The 19,331-nt window shown below is 47.0% G+C and overlaps 1 protein-coding gene across 1 annotated transcript; it reads left to right on the top strand.

The window, feature by feature from the left end:
- Positions 1-437: 437 nt before the first annotated feature.
- FAM221A (family with sequence similarity 221 member A) lies at positions 438-18,225 on the top strand. The gene is made up of 7 exons (XM_090049416.1): positions 438-600; positions 3,353-3,526; positions 5,837-6,027; positions 10,994-11,200; positions 13,562-13,672; positions 14,423-14,511; positions 15,431-18,225. The coding sequence occupies exons 1-7, from the start codon at positions 536-538 to the stop codon at positions 15,491-15,493; spliced, it is 900 nt and encodes a 299-aa protein (XP_089905542.1). The 5' UTR covers positions 438-535; the 3' UTR covers positions 15,494-18,225.
- The last annotated feature ends 1,106 nt before the right edge of the window (positions 18,226-19,331 follow it).

Here is a 19,331-nt window from a genome sequence, read left to right as displayed (position 1 = left end):
GGCAGTGCAATGTGTGTGCATGCAGTGCAGTGCAGGCCTCTGTGTGTGTGTGTGTGTGCGAGTGTGCAAGCAGTCAGGACTCTGTGTGTGCGTGCAGCACAGCCGGGGGTGGAGGGGGTCAGTCACAGGGACGGCCCTTGGTGTGTGGGTGTCAGAGCAGTGTCCCCTGGAGGGTGTGGGGGTGTGTGTATGTTTGTGTATATGTAGCACAGTCAGGACCGTTTGTGTGTGAGCACTGACCCTGGAGAAGGGTGGTACGTGTGTGTGTGTGTCCTTAGAGGGGGGTTGTGTAGCACAGTGGTGTGTCACAGCGGCAGCCCCTGCCGGGGTGGAGATGTGTATGTGCGAGTCACAGGGACTGTGGGTTACGCGCGTGTGTTTGTGTCAGCGATGGCCGGGGGGAGGGGAGGGGCGCGTGCCCGCGCCCGTGTCGCAGCAACGGTGCCGGCGGGTGGCGCGCGGGCCGGTGTCTCACTCCCGCCGACCCGGCCGCGGCCGGCGCCTCTGCCCCGGGCAGACCCCCAGCGGCCGGGCCATGGAGCGACTGCGGCTGCAGCCGGGGGCCGCGGCGGCGGTGGAGGAGTACGCGGAGTACCGCAGGTGCAGGGGGGCGGGGGGATTTGCTGTCGCCGCCTCGCCCTTGCTGCCGGGCCCTGCGACTTATCCCGCCGCGCTCGGCCCGGCGCTGCCCGCGCGGTTCCCGGGTGTCCCTGTTCTTGCAGTAGCTCCGAGGGCGCGGGGGTAGCCCGGCCCTGGGCCCCCGGGCACCTCTGTCGGGGCAGGGGGCAGAAAAGAGCAACAGCTTGGGCCGGAGAAAGGCTGAGGTGCTCGCGGAGGCTGCGGGATCATTTGTGTCACGTCTGCCTAAAGGGTTGATGCAGCCCACCCCTCCTGCTGGGGGCAGGAGCATCCCGATCCAAATGGTCTTATCCAAGTGCCTGGCTAACCTGCTCGTAACATGGTGGGCTAAGATGGAGCAGTATCTGGGGACCTCCAGATCTCAAAACCTCCCGGCTGGGGCCTGCAGTAGGACGCTCACCAATGGATTTGGGAGTATGTGGAGTGAGGGTGAGAGCCTGGGGGGAGGATACTGCAGTTTGCAGCAGGTTGCAGCTACGCTTGAGCTCTGCCTGCCCAGTCCGTATGGTTTTTAGAATGATTCAGTTCTGCTCAGTTGATATGATTTGGAACTGATGTGGCTGATTTGACCTGGAACACAAAGTAGATTTAAAAAACCCACACACAACACCCTCCCCCTTTAAAATTTATGCATGTCCTCAGGGCTTGGGTCTGCATGTAGGATGCCCGCCAATGGATTTGGGAGTATTTGAAGCCACAGGTTGGAAAGTCGGGGGTGGAGGATATTTCCTAGTTGTAGTATCACAAATCGTGTTTGAATGACTGAGTGTTGCTCAATCAAGAGGATTCAGAACTGCTTTGGCTGATTTGACCTGGAATACAAAGAATTTTCCAAAAAATCAAACCAAAACCCCTCTTAAAATTTATGTACAGTAACCCTGCCAAACCACAAGGCAGTTTGCCCAGAAACACTGTCAATGACCTACTGCTGCAAAGTTGTTAAAATACATCCAAGAGGTCGAAGGATTCAAGATCACACCCCGCAGTACAGAGGAAGGCAAAAATCCCCACAGTTCATGCCAGCCTGACCATGGAGTAACATTCTTTCCTGATTCCAAAGGCGGCAACTCTCTAACCAGGGACCTCTGGCTTTCAGTTCCGGTGTGAACATCAAGACACCCCTGTCAAAATCTGCCTTGGTTGCACCCAACACCTAATGCTTTGGAGGAAGGCAGACCCCCCACCCAAAAAACCTCCAAAAAACCCCACACTGACACCTGTAGCAGCAGGAGGAGAAAACATTCCTTGACAGCCCCATGTGGCAACTAGCACAGCTCTGAAGTGTGGGGAAAAACAAACACCAAGTAATGAATGTTCTAACATGAGAAAGAACACCTTTTTCTGCTGACATGTATAAGCTCATTTTGTAGTTATTTCATCGCATGAGAAATATCAGAGATGAAAAATATGTTCTCTTCCATGCCCAGGCCTGTTTGTATGTTGCCCGCCTGCCTAAGAATACTTACGTATTCCAGAAATACAAGCTGACACACATTTTGATCTATTTAAAAATATATGCAGTATGGAGTCTCTGTATGTATGTTTTCACCTAGACTCCATCCCATTAAAATGCTCATTTAAATCACATTATATAATGACTTTCTATTGTAATAATGATATATGGTATGATAAATTACACAATATTATCTTAGTTTAGTAACACTTTCAATAAAATACCAAATGTACATGTGATTATTTTTATACAGTTATTTATACATAGATATCCAAAGGGCTTTTTAAAGGTATATAAGTACTCATATCATTACAATATGGTTTATTATAACACCATAGTACTGATGGGTTACACTTCTGGTGCAGACACAGACTATGCCAACAGGAGTTTTCCTACCCCCAGAGTTAAATCAAGTTCTCTTAACAACAGGGTAATACCTTTCTCTGCCAACAGTGCTATATCCCCAGCAGGGCTTTTTGCTGGCAGAGCTTTAATGACTCTGGGGTGTGAGCATTTCATGCCCCTAGCCAACATAGATCAGCCAGCAGGCTTTGTAGTATAAATCCAAACAACTCTGTAAGTTCTGAGTGTTGTAATGCAGTCTGGATTTTCTCACTCAGCAGAGGGGTTAACTCAACTGTTGTGGTTTACTCTTCATTTAAGATGTAGATTGATGAAATGATGCACCAGAGGTGTCACCGAAGTCTAAGACAGAGATGTAAAGATCCCTGAATAACTGAAAACTCATCCTCTGTTTTCTTCTGTACAGGATAAAACTCGATAGCCTGCATTTCCCTCTTTTCTTCTTTCCTTCCTTCTAGCTCCTCTTAAAACACTTTTCACACGATGATAGCAAATTTATTTAACAGCCTGGCTCTGGGCTGAGAATTTGCCTAAAGCTCAAGTATATCTCTAGCATGGTATTGTGGGAGATACAGTTTTTAGTGTTATTTCAGGGGTTCTCAAACTTTGTGACAAAGAGCTTGCGTGGGGCAGCCTCTGTCGCCATCCACCACTCTGCGCCATTGCCATGCACCGCTTCCCCGCACCACTGTGCATACCCCCTAGGAAGTTTGCAGCCCCCTTTTAAGTTGCTCGTGACCCCCCCCAGGACGTTGTGACCCACAGTTTGAAAACCCCTGTGTTATTTGCTAGTGCATCACTGTTCATAGTTCTCAGAAATATAACCTACCGGCATTTGTATTTCTTTTAAAAAATCTAGTTGTTTTTTCATAAATAATGATGTATAAATATTCACAGAATTGTAGGTGAGGATGATGGAGGAAAACTCTTTACTCCCGAGGAATATGAGGAGTATAAAAGAAAAGTGTTATCAGTCCGGTTACGGAATAGATTGTATGTGAGCTGGCGATCACCAACTGGGATGGACTGTAAGCTAGTGGGCCCAGAGACACTGTGCTTTTGTACCCATAGGTAAGTTGTTTGAGGTTTTTTTCCTGCCATTTTTTTAAGTTGAGGAATGTAAATCATTTAAGGATAACATTTTAGTGCATTACAGATAACTTGAAAGCCTAGGAATTAAAAAAAATGAAGTAATCTAATGACTTGTTACAACAATGTTGCAACTTAAGGAAAAAAATTGAGATCAATTAAAGTATTCTATAATCTTCCATACATTATGAGTTTGGACACATAACACAACTACTATGGAATACTTTACTCTGAATTTACTCCAGTAAATTTATTCTGTAATAAGGAGTGTGCGAGTGACTTTTTCTTCCTAGGTCAGGGGTAGGCAGTTATTTAGGCCAAAGGACCACATGGGGAGTTTTAGGGAGCTGTGGTGGGCCAGGTCAGCACCCCCCTCTCCCACACAACAGCTCACTTAATCTCCGATTGTGGAATGGGGCTGCGGGCAGGCAGGGAGTTGGCATGGATGCTGATGGCAGCAGTGGCAGGGAGGAACTGGGGGCTGTGCCTGAGGTGCAGGCTCTGCCTGGGTCCTGGCCAATCTCCATGGGGCTAGGACCAGCTGCAGGGGCAGCCAAAAGGAGGTGCTGCTGCTGGGGAGTGGAGTCTGGCCACAGAGCCACCCCAGCCCTGGTATGTACCACAGGCTTGATGGTGCCTGGGCCATGTGGTACCAAAGGACCAGCCGTGGGCTGGACAAAGTCCTTCCATGGGCTGGATCTGGCTTGTGGGCTGTATTTTGCCCACTCCTGTCCTAGGTACTGCCTGCAATAGGTGTTATTATGGTACATGGCCACTAGATGGTGAGGGTGCTGGTTTACCTTAATCCAGGGGTGTCAAACACATCTGGCCGCAAGCCAGATGAGGGTTGCTGGTCTGGTCTGCAGGCTGGACTTGAACCGACCCTCTGAGCAGTATGCCTGGTCATTCCAGCCCCGGATGCCGCATGCAGCACATACTGGCCCAGCAACTTGCTGTTCATCCAGCATGTGGGGTAGGTGCAGGGCACTCAGGCTGGACCTGGCACTGCACACAGCATAGGGGTTTGGTCCAGGGTGCCTCATGTAACTTGTTCCTTGGACTCTCTGTGCTGTGAACAGCACTGGGTCCAACCTGTACACCACAGGCAGTACACACCCCTTGCCGGTCCTGTATGCCGTGTGCACCCGGGCAGCCCTGGAGTGTTGCATATGAAGCATATGGGACTAAACTGGTTGGGCGTGATGCATGTAACATGGGGCCGGCATGGGTTTTGTGCTACACACAGCACCCCACCAAACCGGCTAGCTTTGGCACAGCCCCATTTTGACTGGCTTCAGAGCCAGTGTACAGGGCTGGTTCTGCGGGGCACCACATGCAGTACACGCCTGACCCCCTGTGCTGTGTGCAGGGTGCATGGTGTCTCCTTCAGTCTGTGAGCTGCATGAAGTCTGTGGGGCTGTGGCCAGTCCAGTCACCCACAGTTCATACAGTTTCACAGGCTGGATCTGGCCTGTGAGCCACACGTTTAACACCTTTGCCTTAATGAAATAACTATCCTAAGACCATGATCCTGAAATTGATTAAGGGAGCAGACATACAACTGGTGAAATGTACATTGGTATATAATTATTCCTCACTTTTTGAGGCGTAATTTTCTCTGGATCGATTGTCCGGATTGATGAAGAATGTTTTGCATTTGAAAGCTTGTCTAACTCTATCCTAGCTATGCAGCTGGTGCAATAAAAGATATTAACCTAGGAAACCCTTACCTTTCTGGAGTAATTTATACCAGTTGTATGTTGTATAAACACTCAACTTTTATTATGGAGCAAAGTCTATTTGTTCACAGGTATAACAGGGTAGATTTGCATGTGGGGATTTCCTATAAATCCACAGTGTATGGGGCAATGCTGGCTGCCATGGTGCCAATGGTAGTGGTGTGATCAGTATTTCAGAATATGTGCTTGATGTGTTGCCAGAATTAAATGCCACTATTTTTTGTTAGGGTGTAATTTAAAAAGTGCCTGGAATTGCATATTAAATTGAAAACTATTTTTTTTGTGAGAATGAGTACCTTGATTTGTAAGAAACCTAAATATACTTTCCTATAAAGCTTGTGATCTAAAGTCTAAATCTCTCAAATAAATTTTTAATGATAAAGACTGACCAAGTGTTACCTATAGTGGTATACTACAGTAATATACGTATATATGTATGTTACACATACACACATATATCTATATCTATATCTATCTATCTATCTATCTATCTATCTATCTATATATATATATATATAGATAGATATAATATTTTATTTTTTTTCCATTTTAGGTATAAACAACACAAAACAGATTTTGAAGTGATTCCAAAAGATCGTCCTATTTGTGTACCTTGTAGAGTGAGCCATTGTCAATGCAAGTCCTATCACTATGTCCCCTTAAATGGCACTCAGCCTATTCGTTGTAGATGCAAACATTTTGCTGATCAGCACAGTGCCGCACCTGGATTTGCATGCAACTCATGTAAGTTAGTTTCCTATACATACACATGGTCACTAAGCTTAAGAATAGCTTTTAATACAGGTACACTCAATTTACTAGTAAATAACAGTCTGTTCCCAAGTAATACTACTGATAACACTGTAACGCAAGACTGTCCATCTGGTAGCCTGTGGCTGAACTCAGGCTCTGAGGGGTTAACTTGCAGCACCCCCCACCCCCAATTTATGTGCTACTCCCCCTCACCCCCCATCAGCTTCCTGCTGCTGCTGCTACCAGAGAGTGTCTAGGCTTCCCTCCCTTCTCCAGCTTCCACTTCCTACCCCTGCCTCTAGGGCCCTGTGTATGTTGGGGAGGTGGGAACCCCGTTGCCCAGCTCAGCAAGCAAACACCATCTAGTGTGGTGTGCAGCCTGTATGGTGTGTGGTAGGGGCCTGAAGCTCCCAGTCACTCAGAAGTTGGATAGCCCTGCTCTAATATATTAAAGGCTAATCCTGGTGTAGGCTGGAGCATGAGGGTGCTATGGAGTGGGGACTGTCTGCTGGCTAGCCCTGCACTGTAGCACCCTCATGCTCCAAGCAGTCCCTCTGCAGCCTGTTAAGCTGGGTTTTAGCAGCTCCGGGCTGGCAAGCTGACCTCCTGGGCCCCCTACCAGTTAGGGTTGTGCTGCCCTGGCTCAATTGTGTTGCATTCTTGGGCACACATGTAAATGCTATCCCTGGGAGCAATAAACTTTGGTGCAAACTGAGCTGGAGTTTATTGAATTGCATTAATATCACAAGTAGATGCAGAAGAAATGAAATTATTTACAGATTCTTTTCTTTTAAACCTCTTCAGGTTATGTAGTGCTAGAGATCTGTAGTTGGATTTCTAGATGATTAAATTATTTGCCTGAAGTATATGCAATAATCTATGCAGGATACAAATTGTAAACCATTGTTTCTAGCAGAAGCCAAAATAATATCTAATAGACTAATATAGAATAAATAGCATGGCCTGGCCTTATACTTTTTCTCAAAAGAGTATGCAAAATTTGTGTTCTATATATTTGTAGGATTCATGGGCTGAAATTATTTCATAGCCTGTCTTCTGCTCTTAGCTGCAGTCCATTTTGCAGAGCACGAGGAAATCTGAAGAGTCTTAGATGAACATTTGAGAACCACTGTTCTTGGGAGGTCTAGGTCCAGGTCTTCATCACGTTGTTTTGGGAAGTTCTTTTCATTAAAGATCTCCTTGTGTATTCCATGAACATAGATTAAATATAGTATCAGTATTATATATTGTACCATATTATACACATATAATATTGACATATATTTTAAGAACTGTCAGATGGTTTCATTTTATGGAATGAATTGGGTCTCCAAGTGTACTGTTGATCTCAGACTGAGACAGCAGATCATTATTTTATTATCCCTACAATTCCCCTCTTGCACTGATAGGGAGTGGGAGTTATATTGGCATTGAGATTTGCTGTGTGACGATGCCAAAAATTTGGTAGCTTGCCTGTAGGGTTGCACCTAAGAGACTAACTGGTTCAGAGAGACGTAAGCTTTTGTAGACAACAACCTGATTCATCAGACACTATGAAAGGACAGAGTCTGCATCTGATAACGTAGGTTGCTGTCTACAAAAGCTCAAACCTTTCTGAACCATTTAGTCTCTTAGGCCCTTGCAGGTGTTAATTTAATCATGCAATGGGATCTGAAGAATTTTGTCCTGACATTCCAGACATTCAGCATCTGACATGGCAGGATGCATGATTTTTGGAATCTGGGTTAACATTCCTCAGATCTGGGTCTGGATTTCTCTGGGTCTTCAGGATCCTGGGACCAAAGAGCGACCCCTTGATATTGGGCTGATGCATGACCTTTCAACCTAGCAGTGTGTAGGGAGCTCCCCGATCCCAATCTCCTTCCTCCCCTGAGCTTTTAAAAGGGCTGCATGCAGCTAGATGCCCATTTGTCTTTTAAACATGCAGGGAGCTTGGGATCAAGAAACCATAAAGATGTTCCATGTATAACTGGCGATCCTGAACTCCCTGTGTCCTAGCATGTTTAAAAGGCATGCTTGCATCCTGCATGCTAGGGTGTGAGATGCTTCCCAATTCTGGGCTCCCTGTTTCTTGGACCTTTTAAAAACATGCTGGTACGGGGGAAGCCTGGTTATTAGAGTTTTCTGGCTCCCTGTTGCCAGGCTGTCCATGTGCTGGGAAATTTAAATAGGTGTCTTTAAAATTAACATGTCACATGTTCACTTTAAGTGTGAAGCAAACCAGCCACATAGATTTTCCACATTTAATGTGGAACATCCTGGTGGTTGATTGCTGCTTTTATTGCATGATAAATTGATTTAACATGTAGCATATTACAGTTTGTCATGATTAACATGTTAATCATGGGCCTAAGGTGCCACCCTGGCCTACCTTCTACCTGACTTCAGACTAACATGGCTAATCATCTCTTTGGAAGAACATGTTGTAGTGTCCCTCAGTGATAGGTACTTTGCACATGTGGATAAAGTCAAAGCTCCTGCCTAGAGAATATTGTATATAAAAACTCAATAGATAAAATATTGGAACGGACTGAAATGAAGTGAAGAATGAATGCTCATTGTTGCAGGACACTCCTGTGCCCTGCTCCTAGTGGGTTATGAACTTAAGGGAGGAGGTGTGTCGCAAGGCACTGAAGTGCCCTGCTCCTAGGAAAAGGTACAGGTACCAGTTGCCGGGGCAACAGTTCGGTCAGTTGACCGGAAGGGGGCAGGGCCTGGCCTATATAAACAGCCTAGGCTGAGGCCAAGCAGGCAGTTCCCCGCTAACATCCAAGGGAGAAGGAGCTCTGCTAGAGTAGGCAGCCTGGAGAAGCTTGATGGCCTGAGCAGCTTCAGCTCGAGGATACTGGGAGGAGAAAGCCCTGGTAGGGAGTGGAATGATGATTAGCCAGGTGGCTTACAGATTGCGTTTTAGCCAGGAGGCTTAGTTTTCAGATGTAGCCGACTGGCTTATGTTATTGCTTTGTTGTTACACCAGAGGACTGGGTGAGGCCAATAGGGGTTGGAGGAGGCCTCATAGGGGCTCCACAGCCAGAGAGAGCACATCATTTAGTGGTGCACAGACCCCAGCCCTGAAAAGGGGCACAGTGCATTGGGGGCCAGGTAAGGTCAAGGCCGCCTGAGCCCCACAGGAGTCGTAGACCCGAGGAAGGGATTTAGGGGCCAGGTACGGCTACGGCCACCTGAGCCCCAAGAGTGGCGAAAGGCCCTAGTGTGGGCGGAGCCCAGGAGGGGTGCACAGGCGAGCAGCCTGGGGGGGCACTCAGACTAGAAGCCCCAGGGAGGGCGCACAGGCAAGAAGCCCTGGGAGGGTGCACAGACAAGGAGCCCCAGGGAGGGCGCTCGCTTAAGACCCAAGAACGGAATTTGGGGGCCAGGCACGGCTACAACCACCTGAGTCCCGATTGTGAGATGGCCCCAGTGTGGGCAGGATTGCGAGGGAAGGCCCCAATCGCGAGAACAGGGCCCAGGGCGGGCACAGCCGCGGAGAACACGGGCCTCAGAGAGAAAAGAGAAGCTAGGAAGTGCTTGTGAGGGTGCACGTCAGACGGCTGTGAGAGAGGCCAGAGAACGTTTGTGGGGAGTGCGGGCAGCTGTGAGGAAAAGAGAGGCCAGGGAGCGTCCATGCGGATGCAGGCCACTGAGAGAGAGGCCAGAGAGCCCGCGAGGGCCTGGGCCAGGGTGAGATAACCCCAGGGGGCCTGTGAGGGCACGGGCAATTACGTGGCGAGCCAGGGATACCCACAAGGGCAGAGATAGAAGTTGACTAGGCAACGTCCGGGACATCTGCGAGGTTTGGGTTGTGGTATCAGGGGTGGTAGGAGCCACGCGTTTCCCTTAAGGCTTTAGTGCATGGAGTCAGCCTAGACAGGGCACAGACTTGGATATGTCAGGGGTACTGTGTCAAGGAGGATAAAAGGCAGCCTCCTATAATACTGTTAACATCAAAGATGTGGCGGGTGAGAATGAGAGTGCATTAACACCAACTTGGCACGGTAGGGGGCGCTAGGAGAGATCACAGCTGCTCCTAAGGACGCTGCCCTGTGACACTCATCTTCATGGTTCGAACATTTTAGCTTCGTGATACTTGTATGGAGTCATATTTTGAAATTTTCTGGTTTGGAGGATCCTCGTTTTCCCCTGAGTCACAAAGCAGATTAGCAGGTCCATGTTTTGTAGAAGGAAAACCCTAAAAGCATAGGAAAAGTAAGTTGCTTTCACATGTTTACACAATAAATATATGACAGACCTAGGAAACAAACTCAGGTTGCTACAGTCTCAGATCTGTGAGCAGTCAGCTGGACCAAGCTGTATTCTTGTTTTTTACATACATGCTTTATCTGCTGGTTATGGTCCAGCCAAGACATTGGAGTGTGTGGTACAGTTTCTGTTTGATTCTGTGCCCACTCTAGAGAACAATTAGAGCTGACTGATTGAAAAGAAAAATAGTAATAACCGTTGCAGCATCTTTAGCCGGGATAGATACTACAGCAGTAGATTTTTATTACAACATAGATTGTTACCAAAGCTGCCTCCAGCTTGCTGATGTCAATTTGTTCAATGTTGGGAACACCATGCTTGGCCAAATCTATTATTTTTGGGACCAACTGCAGGAATAGAACATAGATCTAGTGGTTTCCATGATTCAACCACATGTTCATGTTTTGTCTTGTTTATCCTTTCCATCGTGTAAGGCTTTTCCATATATGATGAAAAGAGGCTGTAGAAAACTTAGCTGTCCAATGGTAGATGATTTTCTAGTCAAGTTTGTGGGCAATAAGCTTACAAAGGGGAAATGAGTCATGTATTTATGCATGGAAGGAAATTGAGAAATCTTGCCCTATCAGTTAGGGAGATGCTATTAGGTATCTGATGATCATGATTAAATCAGTTTCATCATCTTCTCAGTCTTAATGCTATTTATTGTTCAAATTAGGTTCCAAATGCTCAGGTTTTCACAGTTCCTTTACCTGTGGCTGTGGTCAGCCAACATATACTCATGAAACAGTAGTGGAAACTAAACAAGAGCGCTCAGCCTTGGGAAAGCCTGTGGGGCAGGATGTGCCTTATGCTGCAATGGGAGGACTGACTGGCTTCAGTTCGCTAGCAGAAGGATACATGAGACTTGATGATAGTGGAATAGGTAAGTGCAAGAGATTTGAAATTCAATTCAGATTCTTTGTCTATTTATTTTTTAAATAAGGAAGTGTCTAAAATATTACAAGTTTAAAGGCAAACTGGTCTTTTCCCATAAATCAGACTCCAAAGCCATTTACTTTTTAATAGATTTTAAAGCCAGAAGTGACAAGGGTGGTATTGGGGCAGCGCACATTATGCAGTTCCATTGGACCTTGTATTGGTCAGGGATCCCATTGCATTAGTAGCCATGGAACTGACTAGGGGGGATAATTTTTTATGACTGTTGCTAATATAGTTCTCTAGTAAGAAGTGGGGGGATTGATACTGAACATTTGCACATGTCCCCAAAAGGTGAACTACTTCCAGAGAAGAAATTGTTTTCATTACCTACTCCAGGGGTTTTCAACCTTTTTTAACAGGTGTACCCCTTCAGTCTCAACATTTCAGCTCATGTACCCCTTTATATATTTTTCTTGTTGTTAAGGGGTGGGGGCAGATTGAGGGACCTGTGGTGAGGGTGGGAGTGGGGCTGGGGATAGGGCAGGGACAGGTGCTGCAGAGGTGGAGGGAGAAAAAATTATTTGGGGGGACTGAGCGCATGCACCCCCGAGCAGGTAAGTCTGTGGGGAAAGGGGTGGGGGGACAGAAAAAGGCCATGGGGGGAAGATTGAGGGCCCCGCAGTGAGGGAGAGAGTAGGGTGGGTGGTGGCATAAGCAGTGGGGTGGGTGGAGGGAGTGGGGTGGGGTGGGCTGGGTGGTGGGATAAGCAGAGGCTAGGGGTGGCCCCTAGGCCTCCACTTGTCTCACCACCCAGCCTGGCCACGCCTCACTCACCTCAGCCCATGCTCCTGCTCCCTCCCTCACTGTGGGGGCCTCAGTCTGCTCCCCACCTCCCCGTTGTGGTGAGGAAGGGAATGGGGCTGGGGACTGAGACCCCCACAGTACAGAACGGAGCGGGACAGGGGCAGGGGTGAATCATTCACCCCTGCCCCACTCCCTCCTACACTGTGGGACTTGTCCCATGACCTGGCTTGGCTGGGGCCCTATTCACTGTGATGGTAGCTTGTCAAAGGGCATGGCACGGGGGAGCCAAAGGCGGAGCATATGTCCGCCTCCCCGGCTCCCCCGCCACGTATGCAGCAGCAGGGACCCTCCCCTGTGCCCCTGGATGAGCTGCCAGGCTCCGATTGTCCCACAACTTGGCCCAGCTGGGGCTTCATTCACGGTGAATGGGGCCGCAGCTGGGCTGGGTTGTGGGACAATACCCACAGTTCAGGAGGGAGCAGGGCAGGGGCGGGCGTGAATAATTTGTCCCTGCCTCACTCCCTCGTCCACTGTGGGGGTCTTGATCTGCCCCCACCCCCAGCCCAGTCACGAAGTGAGGGAGGGAGTGGGGCTGGGACAGGCACTGCACAGCCGGTGCAGGGTGTGGTTTTGAGCTTTGCCGGGGGTAGCAGCTTCTACTGCTATGTGCAACCCTGGGAGGGCATGGGGTGGTGTGTGGCCCCCTGATCTGTGTGGGGCAGGCTACGGCTGCAGGCTTGGGTCGGTGCTGCATTGCACTCTTCTCGGAGGGTGCTGGGCCGAGCTGAGCTTGGGGCAGGCGGCGGTGGCACTGGGAATGGGGCTACAGGGGGGCTGCAGCCACCCCAAAATTTGCTGTAACCTCCCCAACCCCCTCCCAGCACAGCTCAGCCTAACACTCCCGCCAGGAACAGCCCAGTGCTGCCCCAGCCTGCAGCGGCTCACAGCTCACCCCACATACTGGTCTGGGGCACGTGCCCCCTGTGCCCTCCTGAGTGTGTATGTAGTGGCAGCACTGGGAGGGGAGGCTGAATGGCGTTGGGGCTTGGACGCAGCAGTCACCACTTCTGCCATGCTGCTTTTTCATGGCTGATCATGACTCCATGGGGGTGGGCACAAAACACACTCCCCCCACCTCACTATTTAGATCCTTGCAGCTCTGCTGTAAGGGGGTAGTGGCCAGTCAGGAGAGTGAGCTGGGGTGGGGGTGGGGAGGGGCTGCGGCGTGCTACACAGGGCCAGCAGTGCCTAGCGCATCCCTCTTCTCTCCCCCAGGTAAGAGGTGAATGCACTGGGGGAGATACTGCTGTTGCATCCATCCCTTCCTTCCCGTGCATACCCCCTATAACCTTTCTAATACCCCTGGGGGTACGTGTACCCCTGGTTGACACCCCCTGATCTATTCCAATGTCTACAGGAAACAGGCCATAAAACATAAATCAGTAATTTTAGTATCTAGCCCAGTAAATATCTGGTCGAAAGAGAAATCCAGAACTACTACTCTTAACACTTCTAGTGAAGCTGATACTTTTCCCCCCCCTTCCAATACATTTTCTAAAAGGAGCACCATCAGTTGAATTTCTTGAGTCTCCTGTTACCAACATGGACCATCCATTTCTAAAAGCATTCCAAGGACCATCCAGTTCTGCGCAAGTCAGCTCGCAGTTACCAGGTAGTCATGAATTGTTATAAACATATCTTTTTTAATGTCTGGTATATTACTAATATATTACATTATACTAAGTATATTGTATAAAGTGATTTATGAGTTCAACTTTAAAGTTATAATTCAAAACTGAAGGGAGTGCAGAACATTAATTCCTCTCAAAACATGTATATCATTAATAGAAAAACTTTTTGTATGCAAGATGCTTCAGAATAACTTAAGACATTTTACATGGTTTATTATTTCTCCTTTTACTTTAATACAAAACGATTTTTCTTTGTCTTTGATGATTTGCCTGATGCAACTGTTTTCTTTCTCAGTAATGGTATCTTTTATCCATTACTGAGACCATGGGCTTTCCAATTTTGTTTCTTAGTAAAAATTCAACATCTATGAACATACAGAACTTATGTATATATTTACCATAATATTATGATCTTTTTTCCTCCCTGAGAGTAAATTATTGTATGGAATTAGTAGGTAAGTTTTACAAGCCATATTTTGTGTCATAGTAAGATGGTAGTAACAATCTAGCTCTTCTCACACCCTTATACTATGCACTAGTTGTTCCACTTTAAAGCTAGTTAACAGCAGTGCTTATTTAAAGAAATTGGCTTAAGTAACATAGGAATCTTTTTTACCTTTGTTCTGTGGAAAAAATAATTTTAAAAACTTTTCTTCCAAATGTGATACACACTGAAATTGGTAGAATGATAAGCATTAGATAAATGTATATATTTTTGTTTTTTTTTTCAGGTAGTTCTCTGGAGGCAATGCAGGTATCCCATGTCAGAAATTCTGAAGATGACGACATGGCTTATTTTGAAAAGCGGTACCAGGAACGGGTAAGTCATTGGATTTTTGCAGTGGAACTTAATGCAAACATATTCCCTCAAAAGGAAAGAGAACTAATTAAGGGGGACTAATTAAAGATGATAAAAATGAAATTGCAATTGCCTGCAGTTGGATGCACTACTATAATTTCTACTGTTCTGGTCCTGAGAAAATACTCCCTTATCAGAACAAGGGTTCTGACATAGTTACTTAGCAGTGCTGAAGATTATAGACCATTCACATCTGGAATGGTTCAATGACCTTTCTCTTCTCACAGAAGGTATAATTTATAACTTTTCTATCTTAGAGGAGGGTAAGGAAATATTACCATGCCACAGAGAACAAACAAATTCTGAAACAAAAAGCTCTTTCCATTCTGGGCAATAAAGAAAAACAGTCTGCAAAAAATAAAGTTCCCTTCTTTAACGGGTGGTCTCCTAAAACTTCATACCTTTTATTTTTTAAAAGCTATTGTAGTTTTTGTCCAATTTTTGGTTAAATGCAGAGTATTACTTAACTCTATCATCTGAGTTGGAAGCATGCTATAATTGTTTTTTCTTCTGTAAAAGCAATGTGATTTAACTAACTAGTTTTAGAAAACTTTATACCGCTGTTGCGCTTGTTCTTTGCAAAAGATGTTATCTTTATTTCTTTTAGAACTGTCTGAGCTTTTTCAAACTCTGAATCTTTACTTTTAAAAATATTTTTCAAGGACTATGCTACAGATTTAGCAAATGTAATATCAGTTTAGAAAAATAGTATTACTACTAAGTTGCAAGGCCTTTACTAAGATTTTGAAGGAAAAGGATTTGAGGCTTAGTAATAATGCTATTAGAGGGTGGTTATAGGAATTCTAGATGTTTTACTCAGCCTTGCAAAGATGCAAAAATGTGATTGGCGTACTATTATAAGTGTCTGTCTGTCTTACAGTTGAAAAAGGAGAAGGCTGCTAAACAGAAAGGAAGAGGTCCATTGCCTTCAAAAAATCCATGAAGGTTGATGAAAAAAAGTTCTTGCAATACTTGATACTGAAGCATATCTTCATCATATTTGTTGCAAAGCTGTAGTTTTCAGTTTCTCATTAACAATATTGCTGTATTAAAATAATGATAAAATGAATTTTAAAGTTCTTATGGTTCTTTGAAATTAAATTGGTACTTTGGTCAAGGTAGTTTAGCATAATACTTAATCTCTCAATTACCATATTTGCTCAAAGCTGAGATGAGGTTTTTCCCCCCCATTCAATGTGCAGAAAAAGCCCCTCATCTTGGATTTGAGTACTAGCCAGTGGTAGGGAGGGGCAGGCAGCTTCTCTGCTGCTCCAATTCCAGGTCTCTACTTGCAGGGATTGGGCTGCGGGGCCTTATGCCACCTCTGCCTGCTGGGATTCACAGAGCCCTGTGCTGCCCTGTGCATTTCTGATTTCCCTCCCATCTCTTTATACCACAACTGCTTACTAGGATCTTTTTTGTCCTATGACTTCCTCAGGTATGGCCACCCCACTCCTGTGCCAAACTCATAAGATAGCCATTTAAATAGGAATAGGCACAGTACATACTGCATGAAAACAAAACAACTGTATTATCCTGTTTTGTGTAAAATTCCTTCTTTCCTGATGTGTTCTCTTGCATCATGCCTTATCCAACTCAGACAGTGTGCTCCTTGAGACCAGAAACATGTCTTTATTCTCACTTCACAATAACATTCAAGACCAGGGGTCAGATGCGGCCTGCCAGGCCATTCTATCTGGTCTGTTGGGCCGCTAAAAAATTTAGAAAATAAATATTGATCTGCCCTGGGCTGCCTGTCATGCGGCCCTTGATGGCTTTCTGCAACTCAGTAAGTAGCCCTCTGCCCAAAATAATTGCCCGCCCATGTTCAAGACTGTGGCAATATATTTATATAAATGAATAAGGTAATTAAAAAGGTTGGTTAGTTTAGGTAAAACACTTCTTACTTTAATTAAAATGTATATGTCCTGGGGAGACAACTAGTAAACTGAGCTTACCTGCAGAACCTGAGGAGGAGCACGCGACACTGCAGAGAGGACCCGCGCGGTGTGTCAGCTGGTGATGTCACAGAAGGACGCCAGCTAGGGATGTTAAAAGCGGCAGCTGCAGCCGCAGAAGAGGCGGATGGCCCCAGGGCAGAGCAATTAACGGCTCCGCCGGTGAGAGGGGCGGAGAACCCCAGGGAGGGGCAGCTACTGGCTCCACCAGGGAGAAAGGCGGTGGCAGCGGCTGACGGCGTGGCTCTGAAGGAGCAGAGGCGGACAGCATGGCTGAAGGCTGCTCCTTATAGAGGAGGAGTGGGAAGCAGGGCCATGGTAGGCACGACGGAGCACAAGCCTGAAAACAGCGTGACCCGCAGGTGGACTGCCAGGGTGATGGTGTGGAGACTCAGCCACATAAAGGGAAAGAAGACCCGGGAGAGCCCGGAGAGGGTGTAGGCGGGGCGGGGATTGCTGCCGAGCCACAGTGCCATAGAGTTGTAGTGGCACTAGGGAGACTAGGGGCCAAGGACGGCCCAGAAGGACCGGGGAGGTCCAGATAGGATGCTCAGCATGTAGAGGGGCTGAGTAGCGGGTCTTTGTGTTTGTTTGTTGTGTTTTGCTTTTGTGATGTTGGATGCCCCAGCTGGGATAGCTAAGGTAGCATTTTCATAGATAGAGGGTCGTTGGTGCTTTGGTGAGGCTGAACCTGTGCTGCGACTTCATACAGGGTCAAACAGGGAGAAGGCAAGGAGGACTGTGGTCTAAGCTGGTCAGGCGAGGACCATGGCAGGGGCAGAACAGGTGGGGAGGGAATATTATACTACCACCGAGGAACCGGACCCACAGAAGAAGAACGCCTTAGAGGTGGCATGAGGCCAGGGTGCAGGGGTGGCGGAGCCCTGTGATGTGACTGCCGAGGGACCTGGGCCACGGAGTGTACCACGAACCGACCTTGACACTGTAGAACATCAAGTCGTGGCGGGTGAGAACAAGGTCGGGGACTTGGGCGAGAGGGAGCTGCTCCAATACCAAAGCGGTCCCAAGAGGGTAGTGTCATCTACCTACAGGACTAGAACCACCTGAGAACAGGGAATTGCAACCCAGTGGTCACAGTATAACATAATATTACTATCTCCAATTAATCTTTAATATAAAATTTGTATTTATATTTCCATTTAGAAATTAAAAAATGACAAAATTGTATACGGGAGGTATAAAATGCACTTGTGCTCCCCCTAATGGTTTAATCTCAGCAATTATCTAAATACATACTATATAAAATTATGTAGTGCATTGCTGATACACATGCTGGGAAATAATATTAGGAATTTGAAAAGAAAAAAGGGAAAGATATTTTAAGTTCAGTTTAGAAAAGAGAGTTGCAAACTAAATGGGGGAGGTCTGGTTTTAAATTTTTTTTCTTACCCCAGTAACTTTCTCAAATAGGAAGAAGGGTCTTAGAAATGTATATAGGTCAGAGATTAGAATAGGATTTTCTCTCTACACAACAAGTATCTTTAAATTTGCAATGGTAATGTACAGTCTCTTCCTTGCATTTGCTAACAAGTTTGTTTTTATGTTTTTCTATGCTAGTACTATTAAATTCCTAATTTTAGGACAATTTAAAGACATTACTTTTGTTGAATATGTTTGAAATTTTCAATTTAAAAATATGATCACACTTGTCCCCAGTAAACTGTGTTAATTGGAAACTAGTAAATTCATTTTTATTAATGTATCATGTACTTCCTTTCATAATTAAAAATAGATTTTGTCAGAGCAACATATTATTGAGGATAGAAGGATATATTGCTGTGTCTATGCCAGTGGTCTCCAACCTTTTTAGGTTGGCGATCACTTCTGGAATTTAAGAGGAACCGAAGATCTACTCCACCCCAGCAGGTAAGTTTGTGGGGAGGGGCAGGGGGAAGGGAAAGGGCAGATGGAGACCCTAGCCCTACCCCACTCCCTCCCTCACTGCTGGGGCCTTGATTGTACCCCCCGTCTGTGCTGGTGAGGCAGGGGCAAACCCTACACAGCTGGGGTGGGGCGGGGGACAGAGCTGCAAGTGGCTCGTCCAGGGAGCATGGAGGGAGGAGGGCACACAGCCCAGGAGGGCATGGGGGGGCATGTGCCCCTGGGTCTGCATGTGGGCCGGGGTGGGCTGGGGCCAAGGAAGCACCGGTCTCTTCCTGGCTGGGCTGCACTTAGGCCAGGTGGCTATGGCAGCAGCGCTGGGAGTGGGACCACAGGGTGGAGGTGTCCCCACTCCCAGTGCCACTGCTGTCCGTGCCAAGTGCAGCATGGGACAGGCAGGGAGACGTCTTGTTGGACCTGGTGCTGGCCACGGGAGATGACCTGGTGAGGGGGCTGCGGGTGCTCGACCACCTGGGCAACAGTGATCATGGCCTGCTGGAATTCACCATCCAGCGCAAGCTGGCAAAGGCCTGCAGCAAAGCAGCAACCCTAGATTTCAGGAGGGCAAACTTCACCAAGCTAAGGAGAATAGTCAGGGACGCACTGAGGTCCCAGAGGGGAGGGGAGCCAGGTGTCCAAGGAGAGTGGTCGCTCCTCAAGAAGATGATCCTCCAAGCCCAGAGAGAGGTAATCCTATCAAGGATCAAAGGGAGCAGGAGGGCACACAAGCCCCCATGGTTCATGAAAAGCATCCGGGAATGTCTCCTAACTAAAAGGGAGGTGTATACCCAATGGAAAAGAGGGGACATCACCAGGGATGACTATACTGCAGTTGCTCGGGGATGGAGCAGGGCAGTCAGGAAGACCAAGGCAGAGATGGAACTGGGTCTAGCTTCCCAGATTAAGGACAATAAGAAGTCC

The sequence above is a fragment of the Crocodylus siamensis genome, chromosome 5 (assembly GCF_052110815.1).
Source record: "Crocodylus siamensis isolate JL-2025a chromosome 5, ASM5211081v1, whole genome shotgun sequence".
NCBI lineage: Eukaryota > Metazoa > Chordata > Crocodylia > Crocodylidae > Crocodylus > Crocodylus siamensis.
This window is presented reverse-complemented; position numbering and strand designations above follow the sequence as displayed.

Coding starts and splice junctions, on each gene's coding strand:
- FAM221A (XM_090049416.1), top strand. CDS start 536: ATGGAGCGACTGCGGCTGCAGCCGGGGGCCGCGGCGGCGGTGGAGGAG. Junction 3,527..5,836: donor CTGTGCTTTTGTACCCATAG/GTAAGTTGTTTG, acceptor TTTCCATTTTAG/GTATAAACAACACAAAACAG. Junction 14,512..15,430: donor AAAAGCGGTACCAGGAACGG/GTAAGTCATTGG, acceptor TCTGTCTTACAG/TTGAAAAAGGAGAAGGCTGC.